The sequence below is a fragment of the Coenobita brevimanus genome, chromosome 27, assembly GCF_032717465.1.
Source record: "Coenobita brevimanus isolate Jiangsu-jjx chromosome 27, ASM3271746v2, whole genome shotgun sequence".
NCBI classification, from domain to species: Eukaryota; Metazoa; Arthropoda; class Malacostraca; order Decapoda; family Coenobitidae; genus Coenobita; species Coenobita brevimanus.
Genome location: NC_136980.1, coordinates 2590387 through 2610863, shown reverse-complemented (window position 1 = coordinate 2610863; position 20477 = coordinate 2590387). Strand labels below are relative to the sequence as shown.

At 44.1% G+C, this 20477-nt stretch overlaps 1 protein-coding gene across 1 annotated transcript in view; it reads right to left on the bottom strand.

Moving 5' to 3' along the window:
• LOC145394329 (uncharacterized) overlaps positions 1 to 20477 on the bottom strand; it is a 40472-nt gene that overhangs the window by 829 nt on the left and 19166 nt on the right. The window contains exons 2-4 of the mRNA XM_080268207.1: positions 7577 to 7778; positions 1215 to 1259; positions 75 to 231 (exon numbers count right to left, since the gene is read on the bottom strand). Of these exons, the coding sequence (XP_080124333.1) occupies positions 75 to 231; positions 1215 to 1259; positions 7577 to 7778 (404 nt within the window). The remainder of the gene's footprint in view (positions 1 to 74; positions 232 to 1214; positions 1260 to 7576; positions 7779 to 20477) is intronic.

Sequence of the window (20477 nt, the reverse complement as noted above, 5' to 3'; positions counted from 1 at the left end):
AATATCAATCTGTCTCCCTCCCCCCTCTCTCTGTCTTTATGTCAATCTGTCTCCCTTATCCCTCTACCACCCACCAGCTCTGTATGCTAGGCGCCTCCATCAACGCCTGCAGCTGCGTGTACTGCGTGCCACTAATCGTACAGCCCCCGGGGAGGTGCACCGCCTCCTCCCGACCTTCGGCGTATGACAAGTCCTCGTACCGCACCGGCAGCTCTGGTGGCGGTCCCTCTCCTGGAAAAAGGTGGCACAATAAAAAAATAAATAAATAAGTAAAAAATAATAAATAAGTAGAGAGAAGAGGCGTAGGAGTTACGAAAAGAATGAAAGAAAAGGAAAATTTAATGTAATCAACCTAAGTACGTGTTTTATTTTTTTGCTACATCAGTTTTTCTTCTCGGGAGGGGGGCATAACTAAGGTGGGTCTTTCATCTGAGGGAACTGGACCACTCCCATATATTTAATGCAAAGTCGTGGTTGCATTAAATTCAATAAGCCCTACTAATGAGGTATGAATGAGTCTCCTTGGTTATTAATCGCATCAATACCCCAGTCTGATTACACTTGGCCATCAATTCAGCTGAAGGGGGTTTGGTATATCCCACGCACACTATATAACAACAATGGCCTGATTATTATCATTATTATTATCATCATTATTATTATTGTTATTATTATTATTACCAATGGCTTTTCTTCTTATTATTATTATTACTGGTGATTTACCCCTACAATCTTTACTTTTATTTTTCCCCCTTCCAGACGATTTTATTTAGGTCAGTACTGAATTACTGATGGGATGGGTGTCTTAGCTCTGTTCTTCACTACACTAACAGCGATGTTTCCAAAGCTGGTATAATCCTCAGGCTCCTATGACTCACTCTCAGCTGAATAAAGGCATTAGCTGGAATAGATTACCTGAGCTGTCGCGACCATGAAAGGGTTTATATTAAGAGGAAAGTAGATAGATAGATAGATAGGTAGGTAGGTAGGTAGACACAGATAAATAGATTGATAGACAGACAGATACATAGATAGACAGATAGACAGATAGACCCAGGTAGAAATATACTGCAGATACAAAGAGTAGACAGAAGCAGATTCAAAATGACAGACGGACACAAATATATATAAACAGACAATCTAACAGACAAACAGGGATAGACTGACAGATAAAGTGGCAGATAGAGATACGTGCGAAGATAAATGTAACTTACCAAGAATGGGCAGAAGAGAGCCAGTATCCACGAGCCAGTCAATTACTGTAATAGAGGAAAATAGGTGTTATGAATGGGATAGTACTCTCTCTCTCTCTCTCTCACACACACACGCACGCACACCAATATACATACACAGCACTACGCACACACGGCTAGACACGCACACACCAATATACACACACAGTACCAATTTCCACATTCCACACCACAATACTTACACAGCACTATACACACAGGTCTCTACATACACACGATCAATCTACATATACAGCACTATACACACACAACTACATACACAGCAATATACACACACACCACTATTAACAAAGGACTATATACAAACGCACACCCATAAACACACACCAACATACATCGATACACACATACACACAAAGCATTATAAATATACCATTATACAACATCAATATACATACCCATCATATACACACTCCTAGACTTCTTACGCAAACCAGGATCGAGCTACACAAACACACTTACGATCATTCTATCTATCTGTTGTCAGACGCCTTAATCCCGTAAGGGGTGGCCACAAACAAATCGCCTCCATGTCACCCTGTCCCCCACCATTTCACTACCCTACTCCCAGCTCACGCCCCCCTCTCTCATACATTGTTAGATTAAAATAATACGTAGTTATTTAGTTGACAACAACAACACAAGCACTAGATCAGTTTCATCATCAACAGCATCAATAACAAGAAAATCAAAATCAACAAAAACAAACAGTAGAATAAAAACAAGCATAACATCAACATCAATCAAGGACATCACCATCAGCACAAGCACTATAAACATCAACAACGCTCTGTTCTCATTTACCCTTAAAAATGTAAAGTAGGAAAAATGTCAGGTAAGAAAAATTTGTAATGTGAGGCTTCTTTCCTCCCCGACACTCTCTCTCTCTCTCTCTCTCTCTCTCTCTCTCTCTCTCTCATACACACCCCACCCCTCATCTCAAGTAGCCCGCCAAGCCACGTCACGTCATCGTTTATCTGCACGTAATGGCGCCGCTATAACCACCGTTTATTTAAATGCACAGCTTCGATTAATATATCCTTTTCATCCTCTTTAAAGTTTTCTTGACAGGGAGGTTCTGAAAAAACAAAAACAAAAAAACAAAGGGATACAATATGGGTGCTTCATCTTTTTCCAATGCAGCGCCCAACTTGACACTGAGCTATACCATCGTGCCTAATTCTTCCTATGGTAATTCGTATAAATGGCTTCATGTCACCTCTTCCTCGTGATTATTTATTTCCGTCACTATTCTCCTTTAACTCCTTTACTACGATAACACGAGCCGAAGCTAGGAAAAGGACTTAACAAATAAATAGTACATGAGTCAATATTTGGAGTTAATGGAATGTTTTTAATTACTTTTCTAGAATGAGTTACCTCCTGATATGAATACACTTCGTCTTTCAGTAGCTACCACACAGCTAACTCAAGAGGCTCAAGTAGAAGCAGTTCGGCTTACCCACGAAACCAAAATAAATCCAGTGAACACTAACACGCCATCAATAACCTCTCTATAACCCCGCCATGACGCATCCTAGCGCTGGTCGTACGTCTGGCAGCGCGGGCGAGTTCAGGGGCGCGGCACCAAAACAAACCTGACTCATCTCGGAGGGGGCGCGGCAAGACGGGGAGACGAGAATACAAACTGGTATAAAAAGGAGTGACTGTGGGATGAAAAAGAGAGGAATATACGAAATAAAAAGGAAAACAATAAAAGGAGATAGGAGAAGAATAAGAGAGGGTAAGGGTAAAAAAGAAAAAAAAAGGCAAAAAGAATAAACGACAAAGAGGAGTACATGAGGATTGAAGCAACATGACAGATTTGACAAACGATGATAATAACAAGGCAATGAACAGAAGGAAGAGGACGGGAAAAAGAGAAGGAAATGCAAAGGAAGACAACACAGAGACACCGGTATGAAAAGAGGAAAATTATATGAAGAAGAGAGTAACGAAGTGGAGTAAGAAATGGCTATCAGGAAAATTAGGACAAAAAAATATAATAACGAGGAGTGGAAATAAGGTTGGGATGATAAGTCAGGAATGGGACAAAACAGACACAACATTAAAAAGAAACTTGAGAGAATAAAGGCAAAGAAGAGAAGGAGAACAAACATTACTAGCCAACTAAACAGGACACAGAAACGAGAGAGAGAGAGAGAGAGAGAGAGTTATGTAAGAGTGCAATAAAAAAGAGGGGAGAAGAAGGGAGAGGAAAGAGGGGGTGTGGGTGAGGGGTAGGGGGTGAGGTAAGAAGGGGAGGAAGGTACGAAGAGGGGAGAGGGTGGGGAAGGAAGGAGAGAGGGGAAGGCAGGGGAAGAAGGAAAGAAGGAAGGGGAAGAGGAGAGGGGGAGGAAGGAGAGAGAGGAAGGCAGGGGAAGAAGGAAAGAGGGAAGGAGGAAAGGGGAGGGGGAAGGAAGGGGGAGAGGGAATAAATATACATAGGGTACAGAAGGAGGTGTGGGATTACATGGAGAGAGAGAGAGAGAGAGAGAAATGGGAGGAAATATGCATGGTTAATGATTCAAGTAACAAAACACCATTCTCTCTTTCCCTCCCTCCCCCCTCCCTCTCTCTCCCTTCCCTTCCCTACATTCTTTCTCCTTCCCTCTCATTCTTCTTTGTTGTTTTTTTCCTCTCTCCCCTTCATTCCTTCCTCCTCCTCCTCCTCCTCCTCTCCCTTGGTATTTCCTTTCTCACTCATCCTCCCCCCTCTCTCATTTGCTCATTTTCTCTCCCTATTTCCTTCTCTCTTCGTTTTTCTCTTACCACCCTTCCTTCAATTCTTCCATTATCCTTATTCCTCTTCATTCTTATTCCCTTCTCCCTTCTCTCCTCATACATTTCTCCCATCTCTCTTTCCTTCTTTCTCCTGTTTTCCTTCCTCATCTTTCTTCTCTCCTTCATTCCTTCATTCTCTCCTTCCTTCTTTCCTTGTTTCCCTCCCTCCATTCTTCCTTTGAAGGTGTTTAGCTGGGGATTTGAAGCGAGATTCTTGTCCAAACGGTATCTGAATGTACAGTGATGACATTAAAAAAATCGCTTGAATAAGTATCTCGCTTCAAATCCCCAGCTAAACGCCTTCATGACTGAATAATAATGTAAGATGTTTTTCTTTATTTCAGATCGCGATGAAACTATAGCGGGGAAATACTACATAATTAATGATACGGTACTAGTAGCTTATTGAGACTTGTATAGATACAGTACGACAGAATATAGTTTACCACTTTCAAGTCTTTCCTATGAAAATTCCATGTCAGCTTTTCCATGCTGCATGGTGGTCCTTCTCACTTTTTTCCTGCCAGCTTCGACTGGAGGGTTTGGTGGGTGGCTGGAGCCTTCTTGCTTTACTATCCTTATCTTCAACTTGTAGAATTAGATATCAGTGTGATAGTCTTCTTTGTAACAAGCAGCCTCGAAAGGATCATTAGGTCTGTTGCTGTTTGCATTCCTTTGTCCTCTGTACTCCTTTGTACTCTCTCCCTCCCTCCAACTCTTCCTCCTTCTTTCTCCCTCTCTCTCTCACTCTTCTTCCCTCGTCCTGCCTCCCCCTTCCCTTTTTTTGCTCTTTTCTCCCTCTCCACATTTATCTTCTGTTTATACCCTTCACCATTAATCTCTCTCTCTCTCTCTCTCTCTCTCTCTCTCTCTCTCTCTCTGCCCTTCTTCACATATTTCTTCTTTTTGCGTCTTGCTATCTTCCCCTCCTGCCTACCCTCTCCTTCCTCATTCCTCCTCCTCCTCTTACTCCTTGCCTCTCTCTCTTCTCTCCGCTTGACCCTTCCCCTCCCCTCTTTCTCTCCCTCTCTCCCCCTTCTTACCTCCATTCTCTCCCTTTCCTCTCTTCCTTCCTACATTATTTTCATCATTCTCTCCCCATCCCTCCACCCAACTCTCTTTTCCCTTGACCCTGGACTCTCTCTCTCTCTCTCTCTCTCTCTCTCTCCCATCTGCTGTGTATGTGTGTGCCTGTACCAGGTTCTTCCATTTATCAGCGTCAAGGGGAAAAAGGTGTGTGTGTGTGTGTGTGTGTGTGTGTGTGTGTGTGTGTGTGTGTGTGTGTGTGTGTGTGTGTGTGTGTGTGTGTGTGACCAACGTTCCCCTTACAAAGCCAAATAGTGTGTGTGTGTGTGTGTGTGTGTGTGTGTGTGTGTGTGTGTGTGTGTGTGAGACCAACGTTCCCCTTACAAAGCCAAATAGTGTGTGTGTGTGTGTGTGTGTGTGTGTGACCAACGTTCCCCTTGCGAAGCCAAACTGTGTGTGTGTGTGTGTGTGTGTGTGTGTGTGTGTGTGTGTGTGTGTGTGTGTGTTTGTCCTAATTTAATCTCTCAAGTTCACTGGTCTTGTGTGTTTAGGCGTTAATAATGTTTGTGTAATGAAGAAATTGCTCCCCACCACCACTTCCCCAACCCCAATGACTCTCGCAACATTATAAACAACCTTATTATCATTCCTTGGGTTAATTTCACTACTGTTACATCTACTACTACTGCTGCTGCTACTACTACTACGACTACTGCTACTACTACTACGACTAATAATAATACTGTTACTACCACTCCCAAGGTGTAAACTATGCAACCTGACCGGATAGAGAGAGAGAGAGAGAGAGAGAGAGAGAGAGAGAGAGAAAGAAAGAGAGAGAGAAGGTTCTACTTGTTTGTGTTGGACTATTTTGTACGGTAAGGGACTGATCTTCGAATACTAACATTCTTACCCCCCCCCATTCTCTCTCTCTCTCTCTCTCTCTCTCTCTCTCTCTCTCTCTCTCTCTCTCTCTCTCTCATATCAAGTACAATCCTTAAAGTTATGTAAGTAGAAAGCAAGTCATATATAAGTACTGAGGCCAGACCACTTAGATGAATCGTGAAGTGTGTGCGGTTCGCTCTCTCTCTCTCTCTCTCTCTCTCAATTCGTGACTAAGTAGTGTTAATCTCTCTCTCTCTCTCTCTCTCTCTCTCTACATATACATATATAGAAGTCAATTATATATCCATATATATATATATATATATATATAGATAGATAGATAGATAGATAGATGGACAGATGGATAGATAGATAGATAGATACATACATACATACACATATACACCGTTACATCATTATATCGACATAATTTGCATCAATAATGAACAAAAGGATACTGAGGTCTGGTATACAGAATAAATCCCTATGGAATAAGTGTTACGAAGCCTACTATATAAACTACCCAGAATACTGGCCGTAGTAACAGTGAACTGGCGTAGAGCAGGGCAGAGTCGCCAGAATCCATTTATCCCAACGCCGTAGCGGTGAAGTACAGTGAGTGATGATGCAGTGCTAATGGAAGGCCAACGAACCGTGATATCCCAGTACACACACACACACACACACACACACACGTCATCCCACTCTTACATACCACAATAATCATAATAACAACTAATTTATATAACATATCTATGTATTATACAGTGTTTGAAACTATGTGAAATATTACAGATAGACATCGACTAATTAACAAACCCATAAACAGACTGACAGACAAAAAGATTAGATATACGAGGGTCATTTGCTTAGCTTAAGAGATCCCAAGCACCTCTTTCTTACCAGTATATATTTGCATGTGGACTGTCAGTAGCCTATGGTATGTACCTAGGCTAATACAAACTACATTAATATTAAGCTTTAGACCTGACAGAACTACTTATTCTACTTGGACTAGCGTGAGGCGACTTGATTTGCCTTTGAGGGTTAAAAATATAGGAGTTCAATACACTCAAATGGCCACGTAAATATGCTAAGTTGCCTCTGAGCCCACGAGATAACGAGCCACATCATCATTAATCTCGCTACCTGGCTCGGGATGAAGACGAATCGTGCAGCATGACCGGAAAACATATCGTACAGCAATCCAGGAATATTAGTACACAACAATACACACCGGGAATTAAAAACAAAAAATCACACAGGCAGGTAAGAAAATATTGCACCGCTATTACAGGAAAACATATCGTACAGTTCGGCAAGAAAATATCACAAGCCAGACAGGGAAGTATCGTACAGCAAGGCAGGAAAATAGCATACATCCAGGAAGGAAAGCATAATAAAGCAAAGACAGGGAAACATTTACAATTCAATCTGGAAAACATACAGCAGAATTCAACCATACAGCACACAGGAAAGCATATCGCAAGTACAGACAGGAAAACATATCCAGCAGACAGGAAAAAAAAAATCATACCAGAAAAACACTATCAGATAACCACATCATATACACACGTATAATACTGGGAAGGTTCCAGGGTTGGGTTTGAAGGGAAAACATATCGTACCGGGAGGAGCATCAACAGAAGGTAGACAGGTGTGGATGCAGCCATTAAAACAGCAGGCCCGGCCTTCCTGACAGCCGTGATGGTGCAGACAGGCGGGTGCAGAACAGAGGGAGGTGGTGAAGGGGCGTGGGGGCGGGCACTCTCCATCTTTAGGCTCTTCTCCACCCACTGCCACTCCGCCTATGTTTTCTTCATCCTCGTGCTGGGGGTAGAGAGGTGGGGTAAGGTAAACAACAGGATTAAGGATATGGGAAACACCCAAGAGAGAGAGAGAGAAATAGGGAAACAAGAGCTGATAGGAGTTTAGGTACAGAGGTTAAATCAAGGACATCAAGCTCTCATGTTAACACCCTAACCTCGCCTCACCCTTCCTGCTTCCAGTCACATTCTTCACTCTGCTTCCAATCACACTCTTCACTCTGCTTTCAGTCACACTCTTCACTCTGCTTCCAGTCACGCTCTTCACTCTGCTTCCAATCACATTCTTCACTCTGCTTTGTCACACATCACTCAGTCACATTCTTCACTCCGCCTTCAAGAATAAAAATGAAAACTTCAATATCGGAGTGCATAACTGTTCCTTTTAATGAAGATGTCTTCCTAGGTAAGAGAGAGAGAGAGAGAGAGTAGGAAAAAATATAACCTAGAAATTGGATTGCGGTATGAATGAAAGTTTATTGTAGCGCCCGGTTTGCACAAGCCTGACGGGAGGTGGGGGGGGGGGGACAACTCAACTCCTGTAGGGTAACTGATGCATGGGGAGGAGGGGATGACTGACCACAGACAGGAAGGGTTGGGGAAGTGACCACGGAGGAGAAACGTGGTGGGGGACACTGGTAATGATAGGGGGGAGGGTGCATACCGTCTTCTGCCAACACGATACCACTATCTTGTGTTCCATCGTCTGTTTCATATAAGCCTAATGTATCCTACCCTCCCCATAACCCCTCCCAAAGACGCAGAGGAGAGGGAGGGGGTCGATCTGGTAATGAGGGAGGAGGTGGGGGAGGGAAGGGGATTCGTATGGGAGTAGGGGAGTGGGGGAAGGGTGTGGGCAGGCTGCATACCGGCTTCACGGCTCGGACACACGGCTGGGACGGCTGTGGTTGTGGTGGCTCCAGTATGTGTGTGTGTGTGATCGTCCTTCCTGCTATTGTTGTTGTTGCTTTTATTTTTAGTTGTATCACGTTTTTGTTGTTATTTGTGTTACTGTTGAGTTACGTGTAAGGTGCCTGGTCTGCTGTATTTATGACTGCTTGTATTGTTCTTGTTGTATTCGCTTTGTTGTTCTCATTGTATTTCTTTTATTGTTGTTGTTATTAAGCTATTTTGGGAAGATACTGTTGTTGTTGTTCTTGGTGTTGTCGAAATATTTAGTAGTAGTAGTAGTAGCAGTAGTAGTAGTAGTAGTAGTAGTAGTAGTAGTAGTAGTAGTAGCAGTAGTAGTAGTAGCAGCAGTAGTAGGAGGTAGTTTTTTCCTTGTCCTATTTTGGGGTGTGTGTACTGTGGATGCTTAATGGAACGAGAATTCAGGGCGAAGCTGAGGAATATATTAAACCGGTAACTAAAAAAATATATAAACAAAAAACAAAATGACCCAAACCAGTCAACAAATATGTGGACCCAAATTTTCACGTCAACCCTTCAATGTGAGGACTTAAAATTCTGTTCTCGCTGCCTGAAGACGATTTTTTTTAAGTGAGCGAATTTTCCACCTGGAGGGGTTTGATATTGCCTTCATAAATCGTCTTCATTACCACTGGGTTCTATAGTGCACTTATTTTCAGCTGGTAAAATCCCTTAACCCCTTTCAGGCTACCTCAGTCGATGGCCAAGTGTAGTCAGATCGAAGGACTGATTTGAGTTGTAACCAAGGAGACTCACTCATAGCTTATAGCCATGCAACAACGACTTGGCATTAGAGTGGCACAGTTCCGTCAGATGGAGAGAGAGAGAGAGAGAGAGAGAGAGAGAGAGAGAGAGAGAGAGTCTAGAATTGCGAGTGGTCTAATGAAGTACTTGGTGTTGACAACTGGAGAAGGAATTCAATGCCTCTCCATCCTTCATACCCACAAGGCCACTTATACACTCCCTCTCCCTCCCTCTCTCTTTCTCTCTCTCTCTCTCTCTCTCATGCACACTTCCGCTTCTTAGCAATCATCTTCTTCACACACACACACACACACACACACACACACACACACACACACACACACACACACACACACACACTCTCTCTCTCTCTCTCTCTCTCTCTCTCAACGTCTGACCCAGCAGTGACCTAAAATAGAGCAAAATTATCTTACCACACCCACGCAGATGCCAGACACAGACAGTCGGACGGACGGACAGACACACACACACAGACAGGCAGAGTGAGACAGAGACAGACAGACGGACAGAAAGAGAAATAGAGAGAGAGACAAGCAGACAGACAGACAGGCAGAAATCGAGACAGAGAGACATGCAGACAGAAGGACAGAGACATGCAGACAGAAAAAGGACAGCGAGACAGGCAGACAGACAGGTGAAGAGGCAAACAGACAGACAGCCAGAGAAAGACAGACAGACAGACAGATAGTAGATGCCGTATTCTCCATTTAACTAATTTTCACAGTGTCATCAAAGCAGTTAACTCCTTCACTAAGTTATAGCCTTATCTATTTATCTATCTAAATATCTATCCATCTATCTATCTAGGCTATTTCTATTTATCTATTTATTTATTCTATATATTTATTTATTTGGCCATATGATATTTTTCAACCAGACTAAGGTAATAATCTCTATATTTTTTTGTTACGCTAACTTGATCTAAAATTTGCCATCTCTCCATCTTGAATGCTAACACTTATCACTAGAACATGATGCTAGTCACGAGGAAGTGCACCACAAAAGTATGTCCAGCCACAGCATCGTCTTCTGGTGGCACAGAGCTACGTGATATAAGCCCCTGAAGGACTATTCTCTTGGCCAAGTTTGAGTGAAAAGAGTATAGTATTGAAGATGTTAATTAAGACTCAAGTTCTTAAGTTTGAGAAGTTTGTCTTAAGTAAATATTCTCATTCTTCCTCTCTCTCTCTCTCTCTCTCTCTCTCTCTCTCTCTCTCTCTCTCTCTCACAGATACAAGGATTACAAGGTCAAATGTCATCTCGCAATCACCGCTTTGCATTACCTTTTCGGGATCCGCGCTTGCCACAACATTTATTTAATCTGATCTTGTTCTTACGGCTTTTGTTCCCTCTCTCTCTCTCTCACACACACACCGCTGAGAGAGAGAGAGAGAGAGAGAGAGAGAGAGAGAGAGAGAGAGCACTCGAAAAGGCATATGGCCAGATAACTAAAACTCCTCTTACACCCCACTAACATGTTATTATCTCTCTCTCTCTCTCTCTCTCACACACACACACACACACACACACACACACACACACACACACACACACACACACACACACAGCTAATGAGTGCAGGCAAGCTTTAAAAATGCCTGTTCCTCTGCCTCATAATTCTCCTGCTTTCTCTTTCTTTTCCTTCCTTGTTTTTCACTTCATTGTTTTGTTTATTTTATATGCACTGTTTATAGTATTCTCTTCGTCTTTTCTTTCCTTGTTTGTTTCTTTTCCTCCTTGTTTACTACTCTTGATTGATTGTTTTTTTCTTGTTTTTTCATAAATACGTTTCTTTTCCCTTGATTGTTTTTTCTTTCTCGTTGTTTTGGTTTGTTACTCACTGTTAATGTTTCCTGCTTGCTCTCGTGCCGTCTTACTTGCTTATGTTTGCTTGTTCCTGTTTTATTTTGTTTGCCTTGCGTTTGTTCCTGTTTGCTTCTTTGTTCCTGCTTGCTTGTGTTTGCTTCTGTTTGTTTCTGTTTGCTCTTCTTCGTTACAGGCACGACAAACAGACTCAAGGCGAAAGATAATTGACTTTACGCTTAAATCTGGTTTTGTGTGTGTGTGTGTGTGTGTGTGTGTGTGTGTGTGTGTGTGTGTGTGTGTGTGTGTGTGTGTGTGTGTGTGTGTGTGTGTGTGTGTGTGAAAGAACTGTTTATGCTTGAACACACACACACACACACACACACACACACACACACACACACACACACACACACAAACACACCGAACAAATCATAAACACTCGCTCTCAGTTTAAGAAAAAAGGTCCTCAGGCAGAAGGGGTTAAGGAGAGCGAAGGATAGTGTAATCACTGTACTTAAGGTCATTATATCTACGAGTATACCAATTACGTTGTTAATGAGGCACTTAATGACACTCTGACCTCAATTAAACCCTAATGACATAGTGAGATTAGCAACAGCTTTTATACAGTACCATATACCCTTTTATGGTTATTACTCCCTCTCTCTCTCTCTCTCTCTCTCGTCTCCTTAACCATTCTCTGCCTCCCTCTCTCCCCTTTTCTCTTTTCCTGTGCTCTAACTCTTGTATAACTCCTCTCTCTCTCTCTCTCTCTCTCTCTGGTCAGTCTCTCACACGTCCCACGGCTTCCCCACTCCCTTTCGACGCAAAAAACTGGGTAAAATAATGTTCAGAATAAATGAGTTTGTTTGTGTTGTACCGTACTTTCACCATCCCCATCCCCCCAACCTCCTTCCCCACCTCTCCCCCCCCTTCTCCCCTCTCTCCCTTCCCTTCTCTCTCTTAATTTTCTATTCTCACTCCCTCCCCTCCCTTCTCCCTCACCCTTTCTCTCCTCTCTCCCCCATTCTATCTAATCTCTCCTTCCTCACGTCCCTCTTCTCTCTCTTCTCCTCTCTCTCTCTCTCTCTCTTCACTCCTGCCTCCTCCCTACTCTTCCCCTCCCTCCCTCCTTCCGATGACTCATCATTTCCTTTTGCTTTCCTTCTGTCTCTCGTCGGATAAGATATATAAATACCTCTCTCTCTCTCTCTCTCTCTCTCTCTCAAATTTCTGTAATCAGAGAATGACTTCCCATTAATGTTAAGGACGGACCACCTAATAAGTCTCTCTCTCTCTCTCTCTCTCTCTCTCTCTCTCTCTCTCCCTCTCCTCGTCTTACTAATCCCGTACGGTATTCACTGACCAAATATTTTCATTCCTCTCATACCGGTTCGTTTTTCACCTGGTTTTGTGTGTGTGTGTGTGTGTGTGTGTGTGTGTGTGTGTGTGTGTGTGTGTGTGTGTGTGTGTGTGTGTTTCTTTTTTTCACTCAACTTCTTTCATCAATATCTGTTTCCTATTAGCCTATCTATTATCATTCTTGACACACCACCACCACCACCATCATCATCACCATCACCATCACCACCACCACAATCATCATCATCATCACTCCCTTATTTTCCCACATAAATTTATTACTACAATGAAAGGAAGCATAATTACTCTTGTACTTCCTTACTTCATTATTTTCATCATTCTTTTCTAATTCCTTTTAGCTCCTCTTTATGTCAAATCTTAATCATATATATTTTTTTTTTCATCATAACCTTGACACTTTGGCTCATCTAATAACCTTCTCTGTTCATTCTCTGTCACACCCCACACCTTTCTTAATCTTCTCTCTCTCCCCACCCACACACCCCAGTCACTTCCTATCCTCTCCCCTGCACCCCCTTACCCCTGCCTCACCATCAAATACAGCATCATCAACATCATTATCATCATCATCATCATCATCAACATCATTACCATCATCATCATCATCTCTGAGTCTCACATACGAGCTAACGTAACAATAACATAGATGCAGTAACGATTTTAAAACATTTATTACACGATTACTGACATCCAAATATACACTCTTCCCTCACTAACTCATCAGGAAACAATGGATCATATTCTAAGCGGCTTTGGAAATGTTGTAACACCTCTTTCATAGCGATTTATTTCGTCTATTACATTCCCGCATCCTTCTTCATCCTAATACAAACTATGTCCACAGCAAAACAACATTAAGTAATTTACAGGAGGATGTCAAGATACAACATGCAAAATAAGTCGCTAAGAAAGAGGTGTTACGAATCGGTCCATAGAGAAACGCGACCAAAAACATGACTTACTAAGGTAATTACGTGAAGAAATCTTGCGGAACCCGTACCTGATGGACAGACGGGTCGTGTACTGGACTAATATGGCTGACTTTAATAGGTTGTTTACTTGTACGCAGAGTATCATGAAGCCTGTCAGATATAGCCAAGGTAAACACACACATGGAGCGTGTAAAAAGACTCTACTACGCACCATTACATTTTTTTTTTTTTTTTACTACAGCACCCACACTCAAACTCACGTCATCGCATCCACACCGCCAAACGTACACTACCATACACATACACCCACACTCAAATCACCATACACACACACCACTGACACGGCCAGGCGACTCCACAGCCTAGTTATATAAACGTCCCTCAGTCCCCTCCCTATCCCCTGAAAGGAAGATGATGGACTGCAGGAAGGGAAGAACACCAGCCTGCAGTCCACAACAATAACAGCGCTTGCACTAGACTACAATCTCTCATGTGGGCAACCAGAGTCCACCTACATGCAGAGATCCTCCACACACACACACACACACACACACACACACACACACACACACACACACACACACACACACACACACATGCAGAGACTTGGCCCTGGTCGAGTTTCATGACCTTTCGATACAACACTGACTCACGCCCCTAGACTGACACTTCCTTTGACCTTCATGTCCTCCCACGACCCACAGTCAGATAATACAACACCCACTCCGCATAAAATAGTAGCTTTGGATATCCTGCTCATAGTTCTGAAATAACTGGGTCGTATTCTAAAGCCTGAGAGGGTGAGAGTGTATACAGACCTATAATTTATGACGGCCATTTGGGGAACGTCGTGGAGGCAACTAGGTTTAAGTGACTGGGCCAACACCATCCCGACTAACTTGTTCGTGTGGCAAATATTATCACCCACACTAGCTTTTGTGCCTCATTCCATCACCCAAGCTGAATCAATTACTGTCATAATGACAACCAAGACATCAGAAAAAAGAAGCAGGCAAAATAAGACTAAAAGTGGTAAACAGACCAAACCGTACCACAGAGTGTGTCAGTTAGCCCTAAGGCATGAGACATGTTCCACAAAGTTTCTCCACACCGCTCAACTTCATGCCAGGCCAGAGGCAAGCTCTTTATGCACAGCGCTGACTGCGATACCGGACCGGTACATAAATATTCCTTCATTTATTCTTGATCAGCCTCCAGCGACTCCACTCTCAAGAAAACAATGGGGCTGAATCCAGTCTAGATAAGTAAGCCACTGGGGCAAATCCAAAGTACAAGGAAATGACCCTCACATGAACCCAGGCAGAATCAGATCAACGAGTATTTACCAGGGTCCGCTGAATTACCTGCACAGCCATTCATCAAACTGCTCTAGGCCTATTCCATGACGTTGTTATGAGTCTACGTCATTGAAGAATATCTCTAGTCAATCAGATAACAAAAATCCATCAGGCTATAAAAAAATACAACGGATATACCAACCGTTCCTTTGCCTTGACACTCTCACATAAAGTCTGTAGTTGAGTTTATATCTGAATCCCTTTCACACATCGCCGGGAGCTGCAACCGGATGAACTCTCATGGGTCCTACTTTCACCATCATGAAGGCGCCGTTCGTCAACACAACATCAAATTCTACAAGTGACTCTTTCCCCAGCACTTCCCAGCATCCTAGTGGACGATGACAGACACCCACGTGCTCTGCCCACACACAGACCTGGCCTTTAACTAACACACATGGAGTGGAATTTCATCTACTGACGATTACAGTGAGTGTGGTTCTTAACTTGCAAAGGGCTCAGGGCTTGAACATCAGTCTAATGGTGCTTGTGAATCCTCAGCGCCACTTCAGTTGTTAATGTATGTGGCCAGAAACTCAAAGATAAATATCCTTCTCTCTCTCTTTCTCTCTCTCACTCACACACATTCTTCAAAACAAAACAAATGAGGGGAGAAAGAGGGACGGATGGAAAGGGGAGAAGGAAAGAGACGGGAGAATGAAGGAAAGAGAGGGAAAGGGGAGAATGAGGAAGGGGGAAAGTAAAAGAAAACAGAACAAGAAGGATGAAGAAAGGAGAAAGAGAGAGGCGGGGAAACAGAAAGGGGAAAGACGGAAGAAGAGACTGAGAGGGAGAGGAAAATGAGACGGAGTGATGAAGGAGAGAAAAGGGAGACGGAGGAAGAGAGAGAAGGGCGGGAAGGAAAAAAATGACGAAGGAGGAGAATTATCCACATGACAGGCTGGTTAGAGGGATTAATATAAGGGGTAGACAGGAAGGGAGGCGAGAGGGGGAAAGGGAGGGGGAAAGGGGAAGGGAGGGGAAGGGAAGATGAAATGAGGAAGGAAGAGGGAAGATGAAGGGGGGAGGGGGAGAGAGGACGAGGGGGGAGAAGTGGAGAGGGGGAAGAGACGAGAAGAGGAGAGGGGACAATGGGGGAGAGAGGTGGAGGGGAGAGAGGGGAAGCTGCAGTAAGAATTATCCTACTGGGGAGATGGGGGAGGAGAAGGAAGAGGGGGGAGGGGAAGGAAGAGGGGGGAAGAGGAACTGAAAGGGGGGAGAAGGGGGGATGGATATAAGGAAAAAAAGGAGAGGAAAGAGAAAGGATGAAGAAAATTAAGCCTTCCAACTTTTCCCTCCTCGTCTTTAGCTTACAGAATAGTTTTGTTAATTTTCTGTATTCCTTTGGGGGAGGGGGAGGGGGGGAGAGGAAGGGGGAGGGAGAGAATACAGGAGGGGGAGAAAGGAAGGGGGAGGGAGAGAATACAGGAGGGGGAGAGAGGGAGGGGGAGGGAGAGAATACAGGAGGGGGAGAGAGGAAGGGGGAGGAAGAGCATACAGGAGGGGGAGAGAGGAAGGGGGAGGAAGAGCATACAGGACGGGGGAAGAGGAAGGGGGAGAGAGAGAGAATACAGGAGGGGGAGAGAGAGAGAATACAGGAGGGGGGGGTGCTGTAGTCACTGTGTAAGCTATTTCCACGCCACATACCAGGTCAGGGTCCGATCTAACCTCACATCACGTTTTCTATTATCTCTTTTTACGCCGTGGTGAGGAGAACCAGACCGAGAACGATATGGAGGGATGGAGTGGAGGGGTACATGAGGCAGGGTGGAGGGGAGGGAGACTGAGTACGAGAGAGAGAGAGAGAGAGAGAGAGAGAGAGAATCACCACACACACACACACACACACACACACACACACACACACACCACTCCTTCCATCCCCTGCACCCCCACCACATCACCTTCCCCCTCCCGGGCCCCCTTGAGTATCCCTTCATAGGCTAATCTCAAACACCATCTATGTCACTGAGCTCTCCCCCTCCCCCCTCTCTCTCATACAGACAGATAGATAGATAGATAGATATAGATAGCTAGATAGATACAGCTTCCTCTCTCGCAGACAGATAAATAGATAAAGATATACGATACAGATTGATAGATATTGCCCTCCCCTCTCTGTCATATAAACAGATAGACAGATAAAGATACGGTATATATGTCTATCTATCTACCTATCTATCTATCTATCTCAGCTACAAACCACACGATCCAAAAGTCAAATCACCATCATCATCCCACCCATCAAAATCATCCAAAACTTTCCTTATCCTATTTTTCGTCCCCTGTCAACTTAAGCGACGGATCTGACAGGAGAGAACTGACAGCATCGTATTAATTCTTAGTCTGACAGGCTAATGACAGGAGGCGAATGAATGAGCTGTCTATTTCTGTGTGTGTGTGTGTGTGTGTGTGTGTGTGTGTGTGTGTGTGTGTGTGTGTGTGTGTGTGTGTGTGTTCTTTCTATCTATCTATCTATCAACTTAACAACAAGGACGAAAAGTGGAAAGAAATTAATGAAGGAAGGAAGACGGAATGAATGAACGAAGGAAGGAAGGAAGGAAGAAGAGTAGGGAGGGAGAGAGGATGGGGTGCAAGGAAGGCAAAATGAAAATAGGAAGACGAAGAGAAGGAAAACGAGGGAAGAAAAGAGGGAATGAATAGATGGAGGGAAGGAGGGAGGGAGGGAGGGAGGGAGGGAGGGAGGGAGGGAGGGAGGGAGGAAGGAAGGAAGGAAGGAAGGAAGGGAAGGAAGGAAAGGAAGGAAGGTCACATTGATAGGGTGTTGGTAGGAAAAAAAAAAATATCACTGAAACATAAGAAGGCAGGAGATAAGACTGAGAGAGAGAGACAGAGAGAGACAGAGAGAGAGAATGTAGGGGTATACCGGAATAGGAGACAGGAAGAACATATATGGTTATATGGGGAAGTTAAGCAGATATGTGAGGTCTTGTGCCCTTATGTAACACCTCTCTCTCTCTCTCTCTCTCTCTCAGGCGAATTTGTACCTTAATTACTACTCTCACCTTTAGTTACTATCTCTCAGTTCTAGTCTCCTGTACGCATGTGTAAGTGTATATATCCCATGTATGTATGTATGTATGTATTCGTGTGCGTGTGTGTTCTCTGTTTATATCTGGAAATGTGTATGGTTCTTGCAGTGTGTTTGTCTGTTTATGTCTTGTAATTACTATGGTTGGGAAGTGTATGTTTTTTTTTTTCAAGATGTTTCTGTGTCGGTAAAGGAGTAGGGTTTGTGTGTGTGTGTGTGTGTGTGTGTGTGTGTGTGTGTGTGTGTGTGTGTGTGTGTGTGTGTGTGTGTGGTAAGGATATGTTGGCCAAGTTCTCCCCCCCCCCCACCACAAGCCCATCCCACTCTTCCCTTTCATCCCTACCCCTATTCCTTCCCCAGCTATCTCCATCCTTCTCCTCTCTCTCCAGTCCTCCCCTTTCCTCCTCAACCCTCCATCTTCTCCCTTTCTCTCCCTCTCCAACCCCCACCTCACCATCACCTCCCCCTATCCATCATTCCCAAGCCTCATCCCCATCCCTCCCCAACCCATCCCCACTTCTCCCCAACCACCCAACCCTCCATCTCTCTCTCTCTCTCTCTCTCTCTGTATGTATGTATAGCTGAGTGTGTACGTATTCAGTACTGTGGGGGGGTGTAAGTGTTCTGTGCGTTTGCAGGTAATACGGCTATAATGATGATGATGATGATGATTATGATGATGAGAGAGAGAGAGAGAGAGAGAGAGAGAGAGAGAGAGAGAGAGAGAGAGAGAGACAGACAGACAGACAGACAGACAAATAAAGTAAGAAAGAGACAGACAGACAGACAGACAGACAGACAAAGAGCGCCCCTTTCCAAATATAGCCAGAACCCGCCCACATAACCAACAACACAATCCCCAGTGGCCTCATACAGCACTACACGCCGCCCTCCCTCATACACTGGCCCTAATGACTCTCTTAATGACCCTGTTGACGTGGTTAATGACTCGACCACTTTGCTGATGGGGGAAAACAGAGAAAAGCTTTATCTTCACCTATTTTTATTTATGCTCTCTCTCTCTCTCTCTCTCTCTCTCTCTCTCTCTCACACACACACACACACACGCACAAACAGCCAATACAAAATTTCAACTACTCATGAACTACTCTTATTTTGGACCCCCCCCTTCCATACCTGTACTTCGCCTGAATGGGACAGGGTTAATTTTTGGCTGTCACTCTCCCTCCGGTAAGAAAATCCAGTCCTGATGTGCAGTAGGGGAGAGAAGGGGGTTAAGGAATGGGAGGAAATGGGGAGAGGAGTGGAGGGGGAGGAAGGAGGGAGGAGAGGAGGAAGAAGGGAGGAGAGGAGGAAATGTAGAAGGGTGACGACGGTAGACAGATACGGATGGAGTGATTAGGGAGGAAAGGAAGTAAGTTGGGGAGGAAGATGGGAGAGTTGGGAAGAGGAGGAAGGAGAAAATGGTGATGTTGGGGAGGTTAGAGGCAGACAGGAGGAGAATGATGGGGAGAATGAAAAGGGATTGGGAAGGGGAGGAAAAGGAGAGAGTTAGGGAGGAAGATGGGGGACTTGGGGAGGAAGGAGAAAAAAGCGATGTTGGGGAAGTTAGAGGAAACAGGATAAGGAGGATGGAGAGGATGAAAGGGGATCTGGAAGGGGGAGACTTGGGGAGGAAGGAGAAAAAAGCGATGTTGGGGAGGTTAGAAGGCGACAGGAGAGAGCAGGGTGGGGAGGTTGACAGGGGATGGGGAAGGGAAGGGGCTGGGGAAGGGAGGAAATAGGGAGTTGTTTATAAAAGCCCTTCAAAGGTAACTGGACAAGGCCAACAACCCCCAACCCCCCCTTACCCCACCTTTGATTTCAGGTCCGCCTCCACATTCACACTCACTCTCTCTCTCTCTCTCTCGCGGTCGGATCGGCAGCACTATTTCTGTCGCCGAGGACCGTGAAATAAGCCACAAGAGCATAAAAAACACGGCCAAAGTAATTTCCTAAACTGAATTAAAACAGACACTGAAAAAACAGCCCTTGAGATGGACAAAAACTGGGATAATTCTACGGTCACAGCAACCCAGATCTCACGCTTTGTTTACCTATTTACCTGTTTATTTCATTATTAGTTTTAGCCATCAGGTAAGAATGAGAGTCCTTGGTTGCTAGTCAAAAAGAACCTCTGATCTGGCTATGCTTGGCCATCAACTGAACATAAAGAGGCTGAGGATATTTGTCAGGTAAGAACAAACGTACTATAGCAGACACAATCATATTCTCGCTGGTTCACGAGACTTTCTTAGCACCTCTTCCTTGGCGATTTGTTTTCCACACTGCGCCTTAGTATTCCCTCGTATGATATATCTTCTTCTGATAGGCATAAGTTGCTAAATTAAAATACAAAAGAATATTAATAGGCCATATAAAGAAATCAATTGGTAAGGAAGTGGAGGTGGTAGGCCTACTAAGCAAGTATACTAGCCACACACACACACACACACACACACACACACACACACACA